A 20,850-nucleotide genomic window follows, 5' to 3' on the forward strand; every position below is an offset into this window, starting at 1 on the left:
GAGAGGCAGCTGTAGGCGTCTTCTGGCGACCGTATCATCCTCAATACTTAGGTACGGCGTTCCAGCCTGGGGAGCTGCGCTCAAGACGAAACGTAATCGCAGGAAGTTGAATAGCGTGTTTCGTCTAATGGCCATTCGAGTGGCGAGTGCGTACCGAACAATTTCGTCAGAGGCAGTTTGCGTTATCGCAGGGATGATTCCAATCTGCATAACCTTAGCAGAGGATATCGAGTGCTACCAACGGAGAGGTACCAGAAATGTGAGGGAGACGATGAGACTGGACTCAATGGTGAAGTGGCAGCAGGAGTGGGACAATGCAGACAATGGAAGGTGGACCCACCGGCTCATCCCCAATGTGTCGACGTGGGTGAACAGGGAGCATGGAGAGGTGAACTTTCACCTCACTCAGTTCCTATCCGGACACGGTTGTTTCCGCCAATATCTGCACCGATGTGGCCATGCGTCATCGCCATTCTGCCCGGCGTGTATCAACGTAGAGGAGACTCCAGAGCACGTGTTATTCGATTGTCCGAGGTTTGCGGAAGCACGTAGAGGAATGCCTGCCCTAAGCGTGGACAACATCGCAGAGCGAATGTGTCACGATGAAGATACGTGGAATGTGGTAAGCAGAGTCGTGAGGCAAATATTGTCACAGCTGCAGCGTAGATGGAGAAGGGACCAGCAAACAAGCGTCGGCTCGGAGGAAAATCCAGCATAGTGAGCAGTGTTGGCCTCAGGTCGTCAGGGCGCCGGTGAACCGGAAGTTTTCTGCCAACCGGAATCGTCGGACCGACTTCGGCACTCGATCAGTCAACCTGCTGAAGAAGAAGAAAGAAGAAAGAAGAAGGAAGCGCTTCGGGTATGTAGGGCACCGCCAGTGCGGACGTCATCCACCACCGGAACTGTCGGACTACCTCTGCAACCCGAAGACGGAGTAGGCGCAATACGCGAAAGCGTCCCCTGCGATAGCCGCCGGTAGTCAGGGCACCATCAGTGCGGAAGTTTCCTTCACCGGAACTGGTGGACCACCCTCGACGCCGGGGGGAGGAGGATTCGAGATAGGAAATTTGTGGCACGACCGCCGAGGGATCGAGACAATGTAGCAGTGGATCTCCAGCAAGCCAGTCGGCGAACTAGCCTAAGCTAGGGGCCGGAATTTTAGAAGAAGTGCATGAGCACAGCCCCCCGAAGTAGTCGCAGCATCCAGTGGTCCGGGGGGATCGAGGCAAGGAGGATAAGGGACTCGGTTTATCCGGGAGGCACATTTTTAGCAGGTCGGGAGGAGCCCATCCCTGTTCGCCTTCGAGCATAGTGTGGATGCTCGAGGTGTCTGTCGCGCAGATTTTTGATGGCCTTTAACGAGTGTAAAAAAAACACACACACACACACACACACACACACACACACACACACACACACACACACACACACACACACACACACACACATACGCACATACAGACATCACCTCGAATCGTCGTACTGAGTCGATCGGTATATAACACTATGGGTCTCCGGGCCTTCTATCAAAAGTTGTTTTTTTAGCAGTCCTATGGCCTTTCAGTACAAATTTGCTGTGCGAGAAAGGCAAAACCCAGATTAATCCACCTATCGTTGGTGGTGCCTTTCTCGCGCATTAAAAAAATAAGAAAACACATAAGAGAGGTCGAAATAGCACTTTAGGGGGATATATTTTACCTTTTCCATCAATTCATATGCATTTGCGGTCATTTGAATGCATAGCTGTAATAGAACCTGTCTTAAAGCTAAAAGAAGGTTGCGACGTGCTAGAACAGACGCTGAGCGACTCGATAGACGAGGGGTATTCCGGACAGCGAACAGAGCCCTGAACTACGAGATTAAATGTAGCAAGCGAGCCTGCTTCGAACAGCTGTGCAGGATGGCGAATGACACCCCGTGGGGTGATGCATACAGGATAGTGATGTCTAGGACCAATAGCACACCTCCTGAAAGATCCACAGAGCTGTTAGCCAGTATAATAGAGGGACTGTACCCGACACATGAACCATCGGACTGGCCCGCTACACCATACGAGTCAGTCGACGTGGTACCGCTAGTGACTAACGAAGAGCTTATCGTAGCCGCAAGAAAACTTAAGCTCAATAAGGCGCCAGGCCCGGATGGTATTCCAAACCTGGCCCTTCAACACGCCATTCTTGCCAATCCAGATATGTTCAGGAGCTGCCTCCAGAGATGCATGGACGAAGGAAACTTCCCAGATCGATGGAAACGGCAGAAATTGGTGCAATTACCGAAGCCTGGCAAACAGCCGGGGTTATCCTTCGGCATACAGACCAATTTGCCTACTCGACACAGCTGGAAAGCTGCTAGAGAGGGTCATTCTGAATAGATTGTCGGCTTATACAGAGTGTGCTGGTCGCTTATCTAGCAACCAGTATGGCTTCCGTAAGGGCCGTTCTACCATCGAAGCAATTCGAGCGGTAACGGATACGGCCAAGATAGCGAGAGGTTTAAACAGAAGAGGTATTAGGTACTGCGCGTTGATTACACTTGATGTAAAAACGCGTTCAACAATGCTAGCTGGGCAGCAATTGCTGACTCTCTGCACCGATTGAGAGTTCCGGATTACCTGTGCAGGATACTGAAAAGCTATTTTCAGAATAGGGTGCTGTTATACGACACTGATGCTGATCAAAAGTCGATCGTAGTGTCCGCGGGTGTTCCATAGGGATCGATCCTCGGACCGGTTCTGTGGAATATTATGTACGATGGAGTATTACGCCTAAGTCTCCCGGCCGGAGTGAAGATAGAAGGCTTCGCGGATGACGTAATGCTAGAAGTAGCAGGCGACACTCTCGACGAAGTTAGATTGAAGGCTTCATACGCGATTGGCAGAGTGGAGGAATGGCTCAACTCGAGACGGTTATCCCTTGCACACCACAAGACGGAAGTCGTGGTAGTGCATAACCGTCATGGGTTGCAACAGGCTAGGATAAGAGTAGGGACCTGCACAGTTAACTCCGTGAGGTCTCTCAAGCATCTGGGCGTGATGATCGATGATAAGCTCAATTTTACGAGCCACGTCGATTATGCATGTCAGCGGGCTTCATTGGCGATAAAATCTTTATCACGAATGATGTCCAACAGATCGGCGGTGCATAGTCAAGTGCGTAGACTGATAGCTGGCGTAGCATTGTCTGTCATCCGTTATGGCGTGCCGGCATGGGCCGTAGCACTAAAAGCCGAGTACAATGTAAAGAAATTGATCAGAGTACACCGGCTGATGTGCTTACGTGTCGCGAGCGCATATCGCACCATATCATATGAGGCGGTGTGCGTTATAGCTGGAATGATGCCGATCGACACACTCTTAGAGGAGGATGTGGAGTGCTACAACGAAAGGGACTCGGTGCAAGTGCGACGTGTCAAGAGAGCAGCTTCGTTGCTCAAATGGCAAAGAGCATGGGACACCGCAGTCAAAGGTCGTTGGACCCACAGACTGATTCCAGATGTGTCCAACTGGGTTGATAGGAAGCATGGTCAAGTCAACTTCCACCTAACACAGGTGTTGTCTGAACATGGCTGCTTTAAGAAATTCCTACACAGGTTTGGCTTCGCAGATTCTGCGGAGTGTCCTGAATGTGTAGGTGAGGTAGAATCGGCAGAGCATGTGATGTTCGCATGCCCGCGATTCGAGGTAGAACGCAATACCATGCTGCTTATTAGTGGTATAGATACAACCCCGGACAACCTCGTCGAGAGGATGTGCCGGGAAGAAGCTATATGGAATGCGGTGAACACAGCATCTCAACAGATTATGTCGAAACTGCAGCGGTGGTGGCGTCTTGAACAAAACCAACGAGTGCAGTAAGGGCACCTGTGATGCAGTGAACACTTTGCTCACCCCGACAACCAACATGTCGCGGATGGGCTGCGGGGACCTCAGTATGTAGATATAGAGGTCATTGCGGTTCGCGCGCGGTGGTTGTTGTCGGGGTGCTCGTCTCCAACGTGAGATTATGATACGGACCGTTAGGTTACTATCATAGCTTGCGATCGACGGGTGGTGAGGTAGCCACCCTTGAAGTCGATGTTGTGTGTATTGACGTCAAGTGCGTTAGCATAGGCGTAAGCGTTCTCAATAGTCCCCCCTGATGTATTGCTTAATTGCAGGCCGGGGGTACGGACTGGCGAAAGGGTTTTGGTTTTAGTGGGTCGGGTAAGAGTTACATGACATACCCATCCCCACACTACCTGAGTGCCTCCTCAGGTGTCTGGTTGCAGATTTCCGTTTACCCTTGCTCAAGAAAAAAAAAGCATATCGCACGACCTTCCTTCTGCTAAGCTCCCGTATGAAGGGGGAGGGAAGAATATCAGTGTGGAAGCTGATATATCTCCACTGGCAAAAGGAAGGTGGTTTGACTTGCTCATATGCCATCGCGTGCGGAAGGATTTGCTATCGACGAGTACTGTCTCCATTTCTAATATGACATCAGCATTTAGTCGAATAGGATTTTTATTGCACAGTTCTGTTTTCTCATTGCGTCCGTCTCGTCGCAACCAACTTGGCTGCCTCGGAGAGAACAAAGCAGAGAAATGCACTGCTGCTGTACCGTCGACCAATAACAGCTGAATTGATGGATGCCCCCACCAAGGGTAGTACACTAAATTAATGATTTCGTGTGTGTTACTTCTACGTGAAGTTAAACGATTTACAATGATATAGAAATGCTAATATCATCTTCCAAACTTGGACGTACATGTTCATGATAGCATTAGAGGCGAAAGTATAGAATTGATAGTTCCGTTAGGATACGGCAGGCATGAAGAATGTTTTTGGAGACAGTACTCGTCGATAGCAAATCCTTCCGCACGCGATGGCATATGAGCAAGTCAAACCACCTTCCTTTTGCCAGTGGAGATATATCAGCTTCCACACTGATATTCTTCCCTCCCCCTTCATACGGGAGCTTGGCAGAAGGAAGGTCGTGCGATATGTGCCATCACAAATATTGCCCTCCGCTCGCTTTCAAATCGACTTCTATAAAAACATTCTTCATGCCTGCCGTATCCTAACGGAACTATCAATTCTATACTTTCGTCTCTAATGCTATCATGAACATGTACGTCCAAGTTTGGAAGATGATATTAGCATTTCCAGAGAAACAATGTTTTTCAATAACTTTGGAACGCAATGACCAATCGGGCCAATTTTCAATAGGAAACAACTAGACCGCAATCCGCGTCGACTGCAACTTGTTGCGAGCAAATCGAATAATGCTAAGTACCAAAAAGTGAGTCTCACATTTTTGTACACACACACATACAGACATCACATCAATTCGTCCAGCTGAGACGATTGGTATATAACACTATGGGTCTACGAGCCTTCTATCAAAAGTTCGGTTTTGGAGTGATTCTATAGCCTTTACGTATACTTTGAGCATGAGCATGAGTATGATTGACCGCCCACGGTTGCTACTCCGTTATTGCCAGGCCAGCTGTCATTACACAGAGAACCAACAGATGATGTTTGGGATTAACATCATCTTCAATGTGTAAGAACTGGTGACCCAAATTCAAGCAATACCAGCGCCGGCCGTGTCCGAATGCAGGTCAATTAGGGAATAGGTAGGAAACTGTTGACGTGATACTCGCTTTGATGGAAGCCGACGAGTCATCTGCACTTCCACGAGAAATCACTGGGATGTTGGATATATGGGGTAGGGAGTGTGGCAGGGTTCGTTTTGGTAAACGGTATGCCGGGTGTAACGTGTAGTTTGATCGAGAGTCAAATAAAAACACAATCGAACGCGCACTAATCAATTGACTTACGACCGCACAATGCAGAACTACATATTTGGAAGATCGCGCGATCGTTCTGCATGCTAAAGGAAAAACGATCACATCTGCACTCAAGTTTTACTTGCTAATTGATTTACTCACCCGCACAATGCAGAACAGTATATTCCGATGATCACGCGATCGTTCTGCATACTATAGGAAACACGATCGGACGCGCACTCGTGCATCTACTATATCCAATTGAAAAAATAATGTATCGAAAAAACACTACAAAGTTTTTTTTAACTCTCACTTCCTGATATAAATAATATTTAGGAAAGGAAACACGACCGAACCCGCACTCGTTTATCTACTATCCAACTGAAACTAAAAAACTGTTACGTTCTCTTGTATTCGATTTTTTTTATTAATCCAATATTTCTCTCTCTGAATAGACACTGTTTGGACACATATAACCAACACTTACATGAATTTCAACTGTATTATACTCATTTAGGTCATTTATCTTTTATTAAGTTCACTTTAGATCCATCCATACTCTAAAGTTCATTTTTTTTAATGTCTGTGCATTTTTTGTTCTTATTTATTTCAATTTAATTATTGTATGTGTTATAAAGATCAATGTAATCAATCTTTCATGCGATAGTCTCTTAACAACGCAACGTTTTATATTTACCATTCATAACCCTGCCATAACACGGCCCTCCTTAGCCGTGCGGTAAGACGCGCGGCTACAAAGCAATGCCATGCTGAGGGTGGCTGGGTTCGATTCCCGCAATTTTCGGATTGGAAATTGTCTCGACTTCCCTGGGCATAAAAGTATCTTCATGTTAGCCTCATGTTATACGAATGCAAAAATGGTAACTTGGCTTAGAAACCTCGCAGTTAATAACTGTGGAAGCGCTTAATGAACACTAAGCTGCGAGGCGGCTCTGTCCCAGTGTGGGGATGTAATGCCAATAAGAAGAAGAAGAAGAAGAAGAAGAACCCTGCCGATTTATCAATAAATAAATATCATGTAGCTTAAGTTTTTTTTTCAGTCAAAATTAGCAGAAAATTTAGAACATCAATTACAATAAATATTAAACTTCAAATTCTAGTCAATGAAATGTTTCACTTGACTAAAAAGTGGAATCTAGTTCGAAACGCTGTGGGAGGCCTTATTGTTGGTCGAAATATGTAACGAAACATGTAAATTACCGCTTGCCGTGTGCCAGTCTGATTTAACGTCGAGTAACGCGTCAAACCGTTACGTGGACATCGGCCCTAAGACTTCCCGATACGTGGCGCGGTTGATGCTTTTGCGTTTAATAGAACCTTGCATACAGTGCAATATTTCCGTAGCGCTTAAAAGAACTTCGAAGAAGCATCTTATTTTAAAAGAAAAGGATGCGAAGAACTGCACACAATCAAAATCATGTAGGTGCATGAACAACTTAAAAAAGAACTCACCGAAGAAGTTTGACATACACACAACAAGCAAACCGCGTTTCTACCATAATCTAGAAAATGGCTTTCGTCCCCAATTTCCTTCTGCTCCATCGACCCGATATTGTAGTTCAACTTTCATACGTGGCAACCTAAAACCATGTTTTTTTTTAATTTGATTTCTTGAATGTGTCAGTATAGTACGAAAACATTGATTCTTGTCATAAAATATTAAACATAAAACTTTATTCCACCAGCTTGAGCTTGAGCTTGAATGACCGCTCGCAGCTGCCACTCCACCATGACCAGATCAGCCGTTCTTGCACAGGGAACCAACAGATGTCTGCTTGGGACCAGCACACATCTTCAATGCACAAGCACTGGTGATCCCATCTGTAAGGCCATACTGGCGCCTGCCACGTCAGAATGCAAATCATGTAGGGAAGGTGGAGGAAACGTTGATGCAATCACTCGCCCACTGCAAGCCGAATACACCTCTTCACCCGCCACGAGTTCATGCGGAATTTGTTGGATTTTTTTTTGGGTTAGGTTCGAGAGGCAGAGGTCCGTCTTGGTTAACGAGCAGCCAATGTGATAGATAGGATGGATTTTCTAATTGGATGTAGGAAACGAGCTGTTTTTTATAGTTCATTTCCAATTCCAGCAGACCACTGCTAGAATACTCAAGTTGAAGGTACAGGAACAGTAATGGAAACGGTATGGTCCGGTCCATTTCCAGTTCTAGCGATTGCTAGAACATGAGAAATATAGAGAAAGATACAAAGTAGGAGAATGGAACGGACATGAGACTGAACCCACGCCCTCCTGCGTGTGAGGCAGAAGCAGCAGCCATATGACTACCAAGCCCAACTGATTAGCCTTTGCGAGGATAAACGATCAATTGCTTAAAGTAACCGAATTTCAAATAAAATTTTAGGTCAAGCACCCACATCACTTACTTCACTCAGGCAAGTAAAACAAACACTGGCTTGGAATTGATGAAGGGGGGATTAACGGCTGTTCGACCACATTGATAGATACGGAAACCCAATGATAAGCACCAACCCTTATTGAATCTCAAATTGAGGTTAAATAATAGTAGGTTATGAGTATGTTTTAATTTAGTTTTCAAAGATTTAAATTTTTTTTCGATTAATAATATAATATTATGAGTTCGCGATAAAATCGCTCGCTTAGTTTCACAGGGGCGCAACCATATTGACCGATCTCCCTTCGTCGATGTTTTCTTTTTATTGTTGTACTGGAATGCGCTAGTTTGTCGATGATTTAATCATTTGGTGTGATAAAGGATGATTGTATCTTGTACCAGAATCAATAATCACGGTTGTAGCTTTTGAAACAATTGAGTTATTAACAAAATATAAAATCGATTGAGAGAGTTCGGCCAACACAGCCACGCCCCTATGAAACTAAGCGCGAGAAATAAGAGTTTGTTATATACGGAAAAAACTACAATATTATTCCTAGTAGATTTGATTTTTATATGACATTTCTGTACAACTTAAAGTTTGGTAAACTAACGATCTATCTTTAGAACGAGTTTGAAGAAATTGTAAAAAAATATTATCACCTTGCTTCACTGTACACCATTTAAAGAACAGTTTCCCTTAGAATGATTCAACAGCTTTGAATATCGTAATAGGCTTACCTTGTGTTCAAATCTAAAGATTTTTTAATTTTAAATTTATGGAAAATAAAGAAATGTTGTATTAGAGAAATATGTTTAATATGTTGAAAGATTGAAATTCGATTCCTCTTTATTTTCAAATGAAAAAAAAAAAAAATGTCTAATTTCAAAATTATATTCCAATGCTTTAGTTTTGCCATTCGTTTAAGGATAAAAAAAAGCATGAAAAATGTTCAAATTAGGGAGAAATTGCTGTGAGAGAAATTAAACATCTTCCATAGTAAGTTAAAGCAGTAAAATGTTTGTCATTCTCCGCAATTAATTTTGAACAAAGCCAAACTATGACCTCACCGCACCAGTAACTCTAACTCGCGCGACGGGGATCATACGTCAATTTATTTCATCATAAGACTGGGAACCCATACCACGGAACAAACTCACCGGATATATTTCCGAACTGCATCTGGAACTTCAAAGTAGAACAAGGCGAATAAGATGTCGTTCTTTAACTTTTCCACATGAATCAGACACTGCACTACATAAAAATACAATGTACAACTAAATCGGAAATTAATAATCCTTATTCATAAGTTTTAAAAAAATGACGGGAGCAAAATAAAAACACTTTTCATCTCGAGCGTAGCACACTTCGATCTTCTATAGCCTTTACGTATACTTTGTATACGAGAAAGGCAAAAACCCTGATTAATCCACCTAGCGGTGTTTGTGCCTTTCTGGTGCAAATAAAAATACTAAAAATATGAGTGAGTGCTTTTGAGCGTGTTTTGCGCATAGAAAATAGTATTTTGGCCATAACTTCTGATCCCATAGTCCAATCTGGCCAATTTTCAATAGCAAACAATGGGACAGGATTTTCAGTCGAATGGAACTTGTAGCGAGTAATTCGGCCAATGCCAAGTTTCAAAAAGTGTGTCTACAAAATTTTGTACACATACACAGACACACACATACATATATACACATAAACATACATCACCTCAATTCGTCGAGCTGCGTCGATTGGTATATAACACTATGGGTCTCCGAGCCTTCTATCAACAGTTTGGTTTTGGAGTGATCATTTAGCCTTTACGTATATTTAGTATACGAGGGGCCCTCCTTAGCCGTGCGGTAAGACGCACAGGCTATAAAGCAAGACCATGCTGAGGGTGGCTGGGTTCGATTCCCAGTGCCGGTCTAGACAATTTTCGGATTGGAAATTGTCTCGACTTCCCTGGGCATAAAAGTATCATCGTGTTAGCCTCATGATATACGAATGCAAAAATGGTAACCTGGCTAAGAAACCTTGCAGTTAATAACTGTGGAAGTGCTTAATGAACACTAAGCTGCGAGGCGGCTCTGTCCCAGTGTGGGGATGTAATGCCGATAAGAAGAAGAAGTATACGAGAAAGGCAAAACAAAGTCAGACCATACAGTTTATCAAAATAAATCCACACTTACCGTACAGTTTATCAAAATATTTTTTAAAAAGTCCACAGTTTGCATAACCGTTGCTCCACGTAGCTCCTCCGAATTAACCAGTAGCATGAGCTAGTTATCCGGGAGTCGTTCTCGTTGTGAGACTTGAGAGCATACCGTAAAAGTCTGAGATAGTTTCACACTGGATTGGAATCCAGCAGGACATCGCAGCAGAAGCAGACTCAAGGGTTCGTGGTGACGAAGCATCAATAAAGAAATAGAAGAACTCGATAGGAACCTGGCCGGAGCCCAGGTCTTGAATCGCTTACGTTGTCCCCAGGTACCCCTAGGAGTGCTCAGGACTCATGATCATCCATAATGTAAGGATTATGTGTTGCAGTGAAACAGCACTTGTCGTTTACTCCGAACTGCTCCGAAATCATCGAAGTAGGCCTAATGCAAACTTCAACTGACAGTCACATTATTAGCAATCAAAGCAATCGGGCAATGTGTCAACAATCACGTGTAGTGAACTGTCGATTGTGCTTAAAGTGGCTCCCGCTTGCCTACAGCCAGAATAAACTCCACAGGTTTCTGTCATCGGAAGTGACAATAAGTCTAACGGGGATAATATTGTGTCACTCTTTCAACAATCTAGAATGCCTGTAAAATGGATTGAATGTATCTGAGGACAGGAACATTTAATTACATGAAAGATATCTGACCTAAAGATTGTCAGTGTGTATGATTGATGACCCAATCTAACCCCTGGACTTGTTGTCACCTTAGCCGACGGTGAAAATATTCAATGAACGCTAAAATCAGTGAAATGCAGAAAATGTATGAAAATACATGATCATCAAAAGGGAAATGCTGTGTATTTTTTCAAAATATGCATTGTCAGAACCTCAACGGGGACATTTCAGATGAGATTATCTTACATTTCTTGGTGAGGCACCATTACTTTTTAAACATCGAGTTCTTTTCTGTGCGTCAAGCTTTAATGCAACAATCGATTGAGCATGAACTTGAATGTTCTTCACACCCAAAGACAAATACCGGGGTGTGTCCTGTAGGAATCAACAACTTTTTCCCCATACTAGGCCCGGTCAGTCCTACTATCCAATCAGAATCGAGCTCACTACAGAAGCGCCACCAAGACAGTGCAGTGCCAATTAACAGGATACACCCAACCAGCAGGTGCCAAACTTTTCTTTTAATTCTGTTTTAAAACCTTACAAGTTCTGTATAGAATCTTGCCTAATACGATAATGTCCGATTTTTATGCAAACGTATGAAAGCAATGATGAAGGAAGCCGTTTACGCAAGTGACCTGCCCTGCGTTCATTAGCCATACAAGAGAAGTTTTATCACCGAATTGTAGATCAATCTTGAAGACGAATTCTATGATACAATAAATGTTTAATCACAAACTGAGATATGGAACTAGTTTGAAAAGAAAAGGGAGATCTACTTGGGTAGCGCCTCCTATTCCCGTCTAAAAAATCAACAGATACTAACACTGTCCTGAAAATCAATCACTTCGGTAGGAATGCGACTGAACAATAAACGGGGCACGGGTATAGAAAAGCATCCCAAATATATCTTTCTTCTAGTGCCTCCAACACGCTGAATTCAGAAATTTATTATATTCAGTGAAACCAGTGTCCAATTTTGCTGATTCATGTCAAAATAGGAATGACAAACTCTATTTGCTAGCAGGTTTAGTTCCTAACAAAATTGTTTTGATAATGTTTGCGGTTTACCACGAGCACATTTGTTGCCATACACGACTTTGTCGCCACCGAACCGGCCGCAATCTCCACAGTCTTGTGAAAGGGAGGAATCCAGACAGAGAGAAATCTCGCACAGCAATAGTTTTACATAGGCTTAGATCAACAGTATTGCATCTACGGAAAAAGGTGCTAATCCTCCACTATACGCAGTCTGTAATACGACTCAGTTAGCGTGAACTTTGTGCGATTGAATGTGCAACCTCATGATGATTCCGGAGAAGAAATCCGTCCAATCATAGACCGCCAAACAATTGCATGGTCACGCACACCCACCATGAGGCAAACTAAACCGAAAAGGTGTTCATCCACCGTTTGTTATCACGTGCGAAAACAAAAATCTATACGAATATCGGTGACGCACACACGGTTGGAAGAAGGAAAACAAAATCGGTCACAAGTCGCGACGTTTGATTGCGTCCATATAGGGCTGAGTCCCAGTGGAATGGATCGTGATGTGATAAGACGTTGCTGAAAGATAGGAAGCTATTTCGGAGGTATGATGTTAGATGAACACTTTGTGTTGATGTTGGCTTTGGACAATTGCATCACATTTCCTAGGAGTTTGAGTGACCTCATCAACTTGGAAAACGGATGTTGTAGAACCAAGCCGATTTAGTAGTGAGATTTCCTTTATGTTATAGACGAGAAAAGTTGATCGATAAAATCGTTCTGCTAGTAATTAGTAACTCTAGTAACTGCTGTACTATAGGAATTACTATCTCACTGAATCAGAAAACCAGGAATTAGTGAAACAAGTTAGGCTTGCAAAAATGGAGGTGTGCGTCGCCGCGTCATTGACGACAGTTTTGGGCATGTCGCTTCCGCTGACATTTTTGCCGGTTCAAATTTGTAGGCGTCTACAGCATTCAATACGGATAATATTACTGCGTTACAACATATCATTTTAGTATCAGAATCTGACAACACTGACAACAATTTGATGAAACTTTACCAAATAGGGGAACTGTTCCATTTTCCATCTCACTGAAGATATATTCATCTCATCGCGAAACAACGAAATGCGGCACCAATTTCGTCGCTTCTTTTTGCTAACATGCGTGCTTACTGCTGAAAAAAATCACAAAAATAATAAACAAACCAAATACCTTTTCATTGCTTTGTTCTTTGTGAGACCAATATCGGAGCTATGAGATGAAGTCCAGGAGCAGTAACCCTATGCATACGAAATTATGCAAAGTCAGTGTAATTCACTGTGTTACAATTAATTAATTTGAATTGATCTGGAAGATATTTTTGAGGGAGTCTTGAAAACATTGACGTCAATTATTCGAACACTCGAATGGTTGCTAATTAAACTGGTAAATAATGTACTGACGCAATTGACCCATGCAGACAGGTGGGAACCATTATGATCCATTGCCAAATCAATCCTGCTCAGTATCCTACTGGTACTCTGGTCAAGTGGGCCTTTCCAATACTTTTTCTTCAATTCCCACGACTGGCAAAGTTCTTCACTGGCCTGGCACTGTTTTTTAAAATGGGGTTATTCGAAAATGCAGATCAAAGCGTCTTCAGAGCGTACATTTTCTGGTCATCGGTATTGGTTGTAAAGATGTTGGTTATGTCGTTTGTGACCGCCACGCATCGCTTTCAAAAGAAGGTGAGAAGACGTCATCGATTGTGTATTCGAAGGTGATAAGTATGGGGAGATGCATAAAATCGTTGAAATGCGAAATTCCGATAAACTAATATTCATATCATCATAGCGTACATATACGTAACTTTAACTTGTCAAGTGTAAGGGAAATTTATTTATAAACATCGCCCTATTTTTTTGTTGTGAATTTCAGGCTTTCGTTAACCAGGAGGATATCGCCAAAACTCCCGATCTGAAGCTGAAGTTCGACGATCCTGATGTAGAACGTGTCCGACGGTAAGTCGTGTAGCTTCTGAATCAGTCAACGAAAACAATCGAACAATTGTCTTAAATTTTTATATTTTCTAGCGCCCATCGGAATGATTTGGAGAATATCCTGCCGTACTTTGTGATCACTTTTTTCTACATCCTGACTAATCCAAACCCACTGGTTGCTATCGTTCTGTTTCGGATTGTTGCCCTAGCTCGTATCACTCACACGCTGGTCTACGCAGTGGTGGTTATTCCGCAGCCAGCTCGAGCTATTGCTTGGCTTATCCCGTACGTCTCAAGTCTTTACATGGCTTTCCATACAATTGCATTTTTCGTCTAATCAATATTTAAATTTATTCCTTTGGAATTCGAATTGATTAAGCCATAGAATCAAGAGAAATAAAAAATATTTATAAATGTCATGGAAAAGATATTTTGTCATAGATAGTTTGTTATTATATTTTTTTCAGATAAGTTTGTAATTATTGTTCCCAAGTTTGGCGATTGAACGAATATTTAATGTGCAATTGCTACTCCAGATAATTTTTATTAGCATTGTTGGTGTGGAGTCACAGTGAAACGTCCGTAAATGTATTTAGGATAAGAATAAGAACTTTTTTATTACCGAATTGGCAAGAGTTAGAAATCTTACTTTAATTGCAAAATGTCAATTAAATCGTGCCCTCAAATTTGTTTCAAAGGAGAAAAATTAAAATGCCGTCCAGAAACAACTCTGAAAAAGACGCATGGTTTCTTCTTCTTCTCTTATGACTCTACATTCCAACTGGAAGTTGACCTGTTTTTCAACGTAGTATTCTATTTCCTCAGTTATTAATTGAAAACCTTTCTATGCCTGCCATCGCATGAGTATGTATCTTGTGTGGATACACTATGCCCAGGGTGACGAGAATGTTTCCCACCCGAAAACATCTTAGACCGGACCGAGAATCGAACTCGCCGTTTCCAAATTGGCAATCCGATATCTTTGCTCGCAAGGCTAACTCCATATTTGCTATATGGAGGCAGAAGTGGGTCGTGGGTTCTAGAGGTCACAAAATTGCACGTAGACAGTTTTTAGCACGATGTAATATGAGGCTAAATGCTTCATGTGCAGAATTTAATAAACCAAAAAATCGAGAAAAAAATGGCAAAAATTTACAATGATATGGAAATGCTAATATCATCTTCCAAACTTCGACGTACATGTTCATGATAGAATTAGAGGCGAAAGTGTAGAATTGATAGTTCCGTTAGGATACGGCAGGCATGAAGAATGTTTTTATAGAAGTCGATTTGAAAGCGAGCAGAGGACAATATTTGTGATGGCACATATCGCACGACCTTCCTTCTGCCAAGCTCCCGTATGAAGGGGGAGGGAAGAATACTCGACTAGATGCTGATGTCATATTAGAAATTTTGAGACAGTACTCGTCGATAGAAAATCTTTCCGCACGCGATGGCATATGAGCAAATCAAACCACCTTCCTTTTGCCAGTGGAGATATATCAGATGATATTAGTATTTCCATATCATTGTAAATCGTTTAACTTCACGTAGAAGTAACACACACAAAATCATTAATTAGTGGCAAAAATTGACAAAATGGCGGCCTTTCTGTCACAGGCACTTTAAGCAATCATTAAAATTAAAGGACAAGCATCTAGGAATCCAAAACAAAATTCATTCGCCATTTCAAGGGTACACCACTCAATATGAAAACATCGCACAACTGTAATGAATTATTGGCAGTGGCTTATTTTCTATCCGCCGCTTCCACATTCAAGCGCTGTCGTATATGCGCAAATAGCCAGCAGGAGTTAACCGCCAGAAATTTGTATGGCGAAAGGCATCTAACGCGGATTTTCTCAAAATCAGGAAGTTTACATGAAAAACTATTTGGTACCAGTTATGAAGGATGGTGTCCGCTACTACGCCTACCAAATATTTTTTCCATGAAGGTGCTTAATTTTGAGAAATCGAACCTTAGATGCCTTTCGCCATACTGATTTCAGAAAGTTAACTCCTAGTGTGCCGCTGTAAGCACGCTCAAAGCAGGCGATTCATTATTATTATTCCACGCATGCTGCGATGGAGCAAAGCTGAAATAATAAAATTAAAAATTGTCCGCTGTCTCCGTATCGAGTGGTGTGCTCTTGAAAACTTGAGTGAATTTAGTTTTGGATTCTGTGATGCTTGTCCTTAATATTTCAGTTGTTAAAACTCCATGGGGGCTACGAAATGGTGAGTTGACATCCGGGAAGGAGCGCCTAACATAGCTCTGGTCCTCACAAATTCCAATACTACGCTTCCACGGGTCTGCCGATAACAATTGACCGCCAGCTAAGGGTTGCGTACTTAGCTGGTAGTGTAGCCTGGGCACTGTTGTCCTTCTGACATCAGCTAGAGTAAGAGGGTGCTTCCTGTGGGGTCTGCATAGGATGTGGTGGGGTTCGACAGTGGGCTCTTTTTAACTTCTATAAAAAGCTGCATGTGTCCCCAAGCAGGCCCTATCAAAGCGAGCGTGTGCCGCTCAAAGCGCATTAGCCTAGTCCTGGTGTTGGGTTGGACTTTAACCCTCTAAGACCCGGGACGAACGGATTTTTTTTCAAATGGCTCGCATTCAGCACCTGATCGTCGGAATTCCTCGTGGTTTCGTTTGTGCTCAATGGGAATAGCTATATTTTTGCTCTGATACATTTTCAAATAGAAATATTTGTTCAGGTCCGAGTTATTGCGAGGTGTTTTTCCTATAATTCAAACATCTTTTCAATATTCTGGTCGTGTTCATGCCAAAAATTTATCAAATCACCCATCAAACCAACCCAAAAAGATATTTGTAAAGATTCTTAGTCGATTCCGATGTTTTCACCATTTGAGTAGGGCCGGATTGACTGAATTCAGGGCCGCATTCAGGGCTTACAATGGTAGAGTATTGGTAGGAAACTTGCATGAGGTAATAAACATGCGGCTGCACAAATTTTACAAATCAGGAGTTTTAAATATTTAATTTTCAATTGAAATTGACCTTCTGAAATTCTTATCGGGGCCGGATTTAGGGATCAAAATGGGGGTGACCAGGGGCCATATCACCAATTGCAATGAAACTGGGCATGCGACTGCTCAAACTTCATGAAAACACATCAGGAGCTCAAAGAACTCTGTTTGAATTTGAAATTGATCTTCTGAAATTTTGACCAGGGCCGGATCCAGGGGTGAAAATATGGAGAGCAGGGGCCATATCACAGGGCTATATCACAGCCCCTGGCAGCAGGGACTATGTCCAAGGGCTTGACGATCCCTCCCCAGGCCATCTACGAGTTGTGGCGGCTGCCTAGGATGTGGTGGGGTTTGACAGTGGGCCCTGTTGAACCTCTATAAAAAGCTGCATGAATCCGCAAGTAGACTTCGCCAAAGCGACCGTGTGCCGTTCAAAGCGCACAAGCCTAAGTCCTGGTGTTAGGTGGGACGCTAAACAGCGCTGACACGACGGCTCTCCGACGAGACAGGAGGTTTACGCAGGCCCAATAAGCCGCCTTTAAAAACAACTATTACGAACGACATAGAAGATAATACGACTCGATACAATCGGCAACGACCTAGGCGACGAATAAAGGATCACGATTGGAAGCTTGGAACATGGAACTGCAAGTCGCTAGGCTTCGCAGGTTGCGATAGGATAATCTACGATGAATTACATCCCCGCAACTTCGATGTCGTAGCGCTGCAGGAAATCTGCTGGACAGGACAGAAAGTGTGGAAAAGCGGGCATCGAGCGGCTACCTTCTACCAAAGCTGTGACACCACCAACGAGCTGGGTACCGGCTTCATAGTGCTGGGAAAGATGCCCCAACGCGTGATTGGGTGGCAGCCAATCAACGCAAGGATGAGCAAGCTGAGGATAAAAGGCCGTTTCTTCAACTACACACTTAGCTCATTTTGCAGTATTCGGTAAATTTTACCGAAATCTCAACCGCTGAACTGTTCGGTAAATTAATTTACAGATTTTTTGTAATTTTTTCCATTGCTCAACTGTCAAAATCACCGAAAATCAGTGAAATAATTTACCGAACAGTTCAGCGGTTGAGATTTCGGTAAAAATTTACCGAAGTCGGCGATTTATTTTAAGTGTGTATAGCATCATCAACGTGCACTGCCCACACGAAGGGAGATCCGACGACGAGAAAGAAGCGTTCTATGCGCAGCTGGAGCAGCTGGAGTCAAAATCGTCATCGGTGACATGAACGCTCAGGTAGGAAGGGAAGAAATGTATACACCGGACCGGATAGTCTGCATACCGTATCGAACGACAACGGCCAACGATGCATAAACTTTGCAGCCTCCCGCGGAATGGTAGTCCGAAGCACTTTCTTCCCCCGTAAGAATATCTACAAGGCCACATGGAAATCACCTAATCAAGTAACGGAAAACCAAATCGACCACGTTCTAATCGACGGTAAATTCTTCTCCGACATCACGAACGTACGCACTTACCGCAGTGCGAATATTGAATCTGACCACTACCTCGTCGCAGTATGTCTGCGCTCAAAACTCTCGACGGTGATCAACACGCGTCGGAGTCGTCCGCCGCGGCTTAACATTGGGCGGCTACAAGACGGTAGACTAGCCCAAGACTACGCGCAGCAGCTGGAAGTGGCACTCCCAACGGAAGAGCAGCTACACCCAAAAAACAAATCTGACAATTATTGTATAAAATCTGGGCATATACAATTCTGTAAGCTTTTTATACAAATATTGTATTAAAATAATACAAATCTGTATTATTTTAATACAATATTTGTATAAAAAGCTTACAGAATTGTATATGCCCAATTATTATACAGTTTCTGTAAGGTTCTTATGCAGAACTGTATTAAAATCTGCCAGCCCCTGGTTGGGTGTAGGCGCAGCATCTCTTGAAGATGGCTGGAGAGATATTCGATCCGCCATTGGAAGCATCGCAACCGCTGCACTAGGCACGGTGGCTCCGGATCAGAGAAACGACTGGTATGACGGCGAATGTGAGCAGTTAATTGAGGAGAAGAATGCACCATGGGCGAGATTGCTGCAACACCGCACGAGGGCGAACGAGGCACGATACAAACGGGCGCGGAACAGACAAAACTCGATTTTCCGGAGGAAAAAGCGCCAGCAGGAAGATCGAGACCGTGAAGAGACGGAGGAACTGTACCGCGCTAATAACGCATGAAAGTTCTATGAGAAGTTGAACCTTTCACGTAAGGGCCACGTGCCACAGCCCGATATGTGTAAGGACATAAACGGGAACCTTCTTACGAACGAGCGTGAGGTGATCCAAAGGTGGCGGCAGCACTACGAAGAGCACATGAATGGCGATATGGCTGACAACGGTGGCGGTATGGTAATGAACCTAGGAGCACGCGCGCAGGACATGCGACTTCCGGCTCCGAATCTCCAGGAAATCCAGGAGGAGATCGGCCGGCTGAAAAACAACAAAGCCACTGGAGTTGACCAACTACCAGGAGAGCTGTTTAAACACGGTGGTGCGGCACTGGCTAGAGCGCTGCACTGGGTGATTACCAAGGTTTGGGAGGATGAGGTTCTGCCGCAGGAGTGGATGGAAGGTGTCGTGTGTCCCATCTACAAAAAGGGCGATAAGCTGGATTGTAGCAACTACCGCGCAATCACATCGCTGAAGGCCGCCTACAAGGTACTCTCCCCAATTTTATGCCGTAGACTAGCACCAATTGCAAGGGAGTTCGTGGGGCAGTACCAGGCGGGTTTTAGGGCGAACGCTCCACCATGGTCCAGGTGTTCGCCATTCGCCAAGTACTGCAGAGATGCCGCGAATACAACGTGCCCACACATCATCTATTCATCGACTTCAAAGCTGCATATGATACAATCGATCGGGACCAGCTATGGCAGCTAATGAACGAACACGGATTTCCGGATAAACTGACACGGTTGATCAAAGCGACGATGGATCGGGTGATGTGCGTAGTTCGAGTTTCAGGGGTACTCTCGAGTACCTTCGAAACCCGCAGAGGGTTACGGCAAGGTGATTGTCATTCGTGTCTGCTATTCAACATCGCTTTGGAAGGGGTAATACGAAGAGCAGGGATTAACACGAGTGGTACAATTTTCAATAAGTCCGTCCAGCTATTTGGCTTCGCCGACGACATAGATATTATGGCACGTAACTTTGAGAAGATGGAGGAAGCCTATATCAGACTGAAGAGGGAAGCTAAGCGGATCGGACTAGTCATCAACACGTCGAAGACGAAGTACATGATAGGAAGAGGTTCAAGAGAAGAAAATTTGAGCCACCCACCGCGAGTTTGCATCGGTGGTGACGAAATCGAGGTGGTAGAAGAATTTGTGTACTTGGGCTTACTGGTGACTGCCGAAAATTATACCAGTGGCGCATAGTGGCTGGAAATCGTACGTACTTTGGACTCCGCAAGACGCTCCGATCGAATAGAGTTCGCCGCCGTACCAAACTGACTATCTACAAAACGCTCATTAGACCGGTAGTCCTCTACGGACACGAGACCTGGACGACGCTCGTGGAGGACCAACGCGCACTTGGAGTTTTCGAAAGGAAAGTGCTGCGTACCATCTATGGTGGGGTGCAGATGGCGGACGGTACGTGGAGGAGGCGAATGAACCACGAGTTGCATCAGCTGTTGGGAGAACCATCCATCGTTCACACCGCGAAAATCGGACGACTGCGGTGTGCCGGGCACGTAGCCAGAATGTCGGACAGTAACCCGGTGAAAATGGTTCTCGACAACGATCCGACGGGTACAAGAAGGCGAGGTGCGCAGCGGGCAAGGTGGATCGATCAGGTGGAAGATGACTTGCGGACCCTCCGTAGACTGCGCGGTTGGCGACGTGTAACCATGGACCGAGCCGAATGGAGA

The 20,850-nt window shown here is 44.0% G+C and overlaps 2 protein-coding genes across 2 annotated transcripts in view; one reads left to right on the top strand and one right to left on the bottom strand.

Moving 5' to 3' along the window:
* LOC134207273 (prostaglandin E synthase-like) overlaps positions 1–20,850 on the bottom strand; it is a 46,253-nt gene that overhangs the window by 15,639 nt on the left and 9,764 nt on the right. The window lies entirely within an intron of this gene.
* LOC134207274 (microsomal glutathione S-transferase 1-like) lies at positions 13,535–14,337 on the top strand. The gene is made up of 3 exons (XM_062682999.1): positions 13,535–13,699; positions 13,890–13,972; positions 14,045–14,337. The coding sequence occupies exons 1-3, from the start codon at positions 13,577–13,579 to the stop codon at positions 14,286–14,288; spliced, it is 450 nt and encodes a 149-aa protein (XP_062538983.1). The 5' UTR covers positions 13,535–13,576; the 3' UTR covers positions 14,289–14,337.

This window comes from Armigeres subalbatus, chromosome 1 (genome assembly GCF_024139115.2).
Source record: "Armigeres subalbatus isolate Guangzhou_Male chromosome 1, GZ_Asu_2, whole genome shotgun sequence".
Taxonomy (NCBI): Eukaryota; Metazoa; Arthropoda; class Insecta; order Diptera; family Culicidae; genus Armigeres; species Armigeres subalbatus.

What these genes read in the sequence shown, in the direction of transcription:
- LOC134207274 (XM_062682999.1), top strand. Translation starts at nt 13,577, where the DNA reads ATGGGGTTATTCGAAAATGCAGATCAAAGCGTCTTCAGAGCGTACATT. An exon ending in CGCATCGCTTTCAAAAGAAG is followed by an intron (nt 13,700 to 13,889) that starts GTGAGAAGACGT and finishes TGTGAATTTCAG; the next exon opens with GCTTTCGTTAACCAGGAGGA. An exon ending in GATGTAGAACGTGTCCGACG is followed by an intron (nt 13,973 to 14,044) that starts GTAAGTCGTGTA and finishes TATATTTTCTAG; the next exon opens with CGCCCATCGGAATGATTTGG.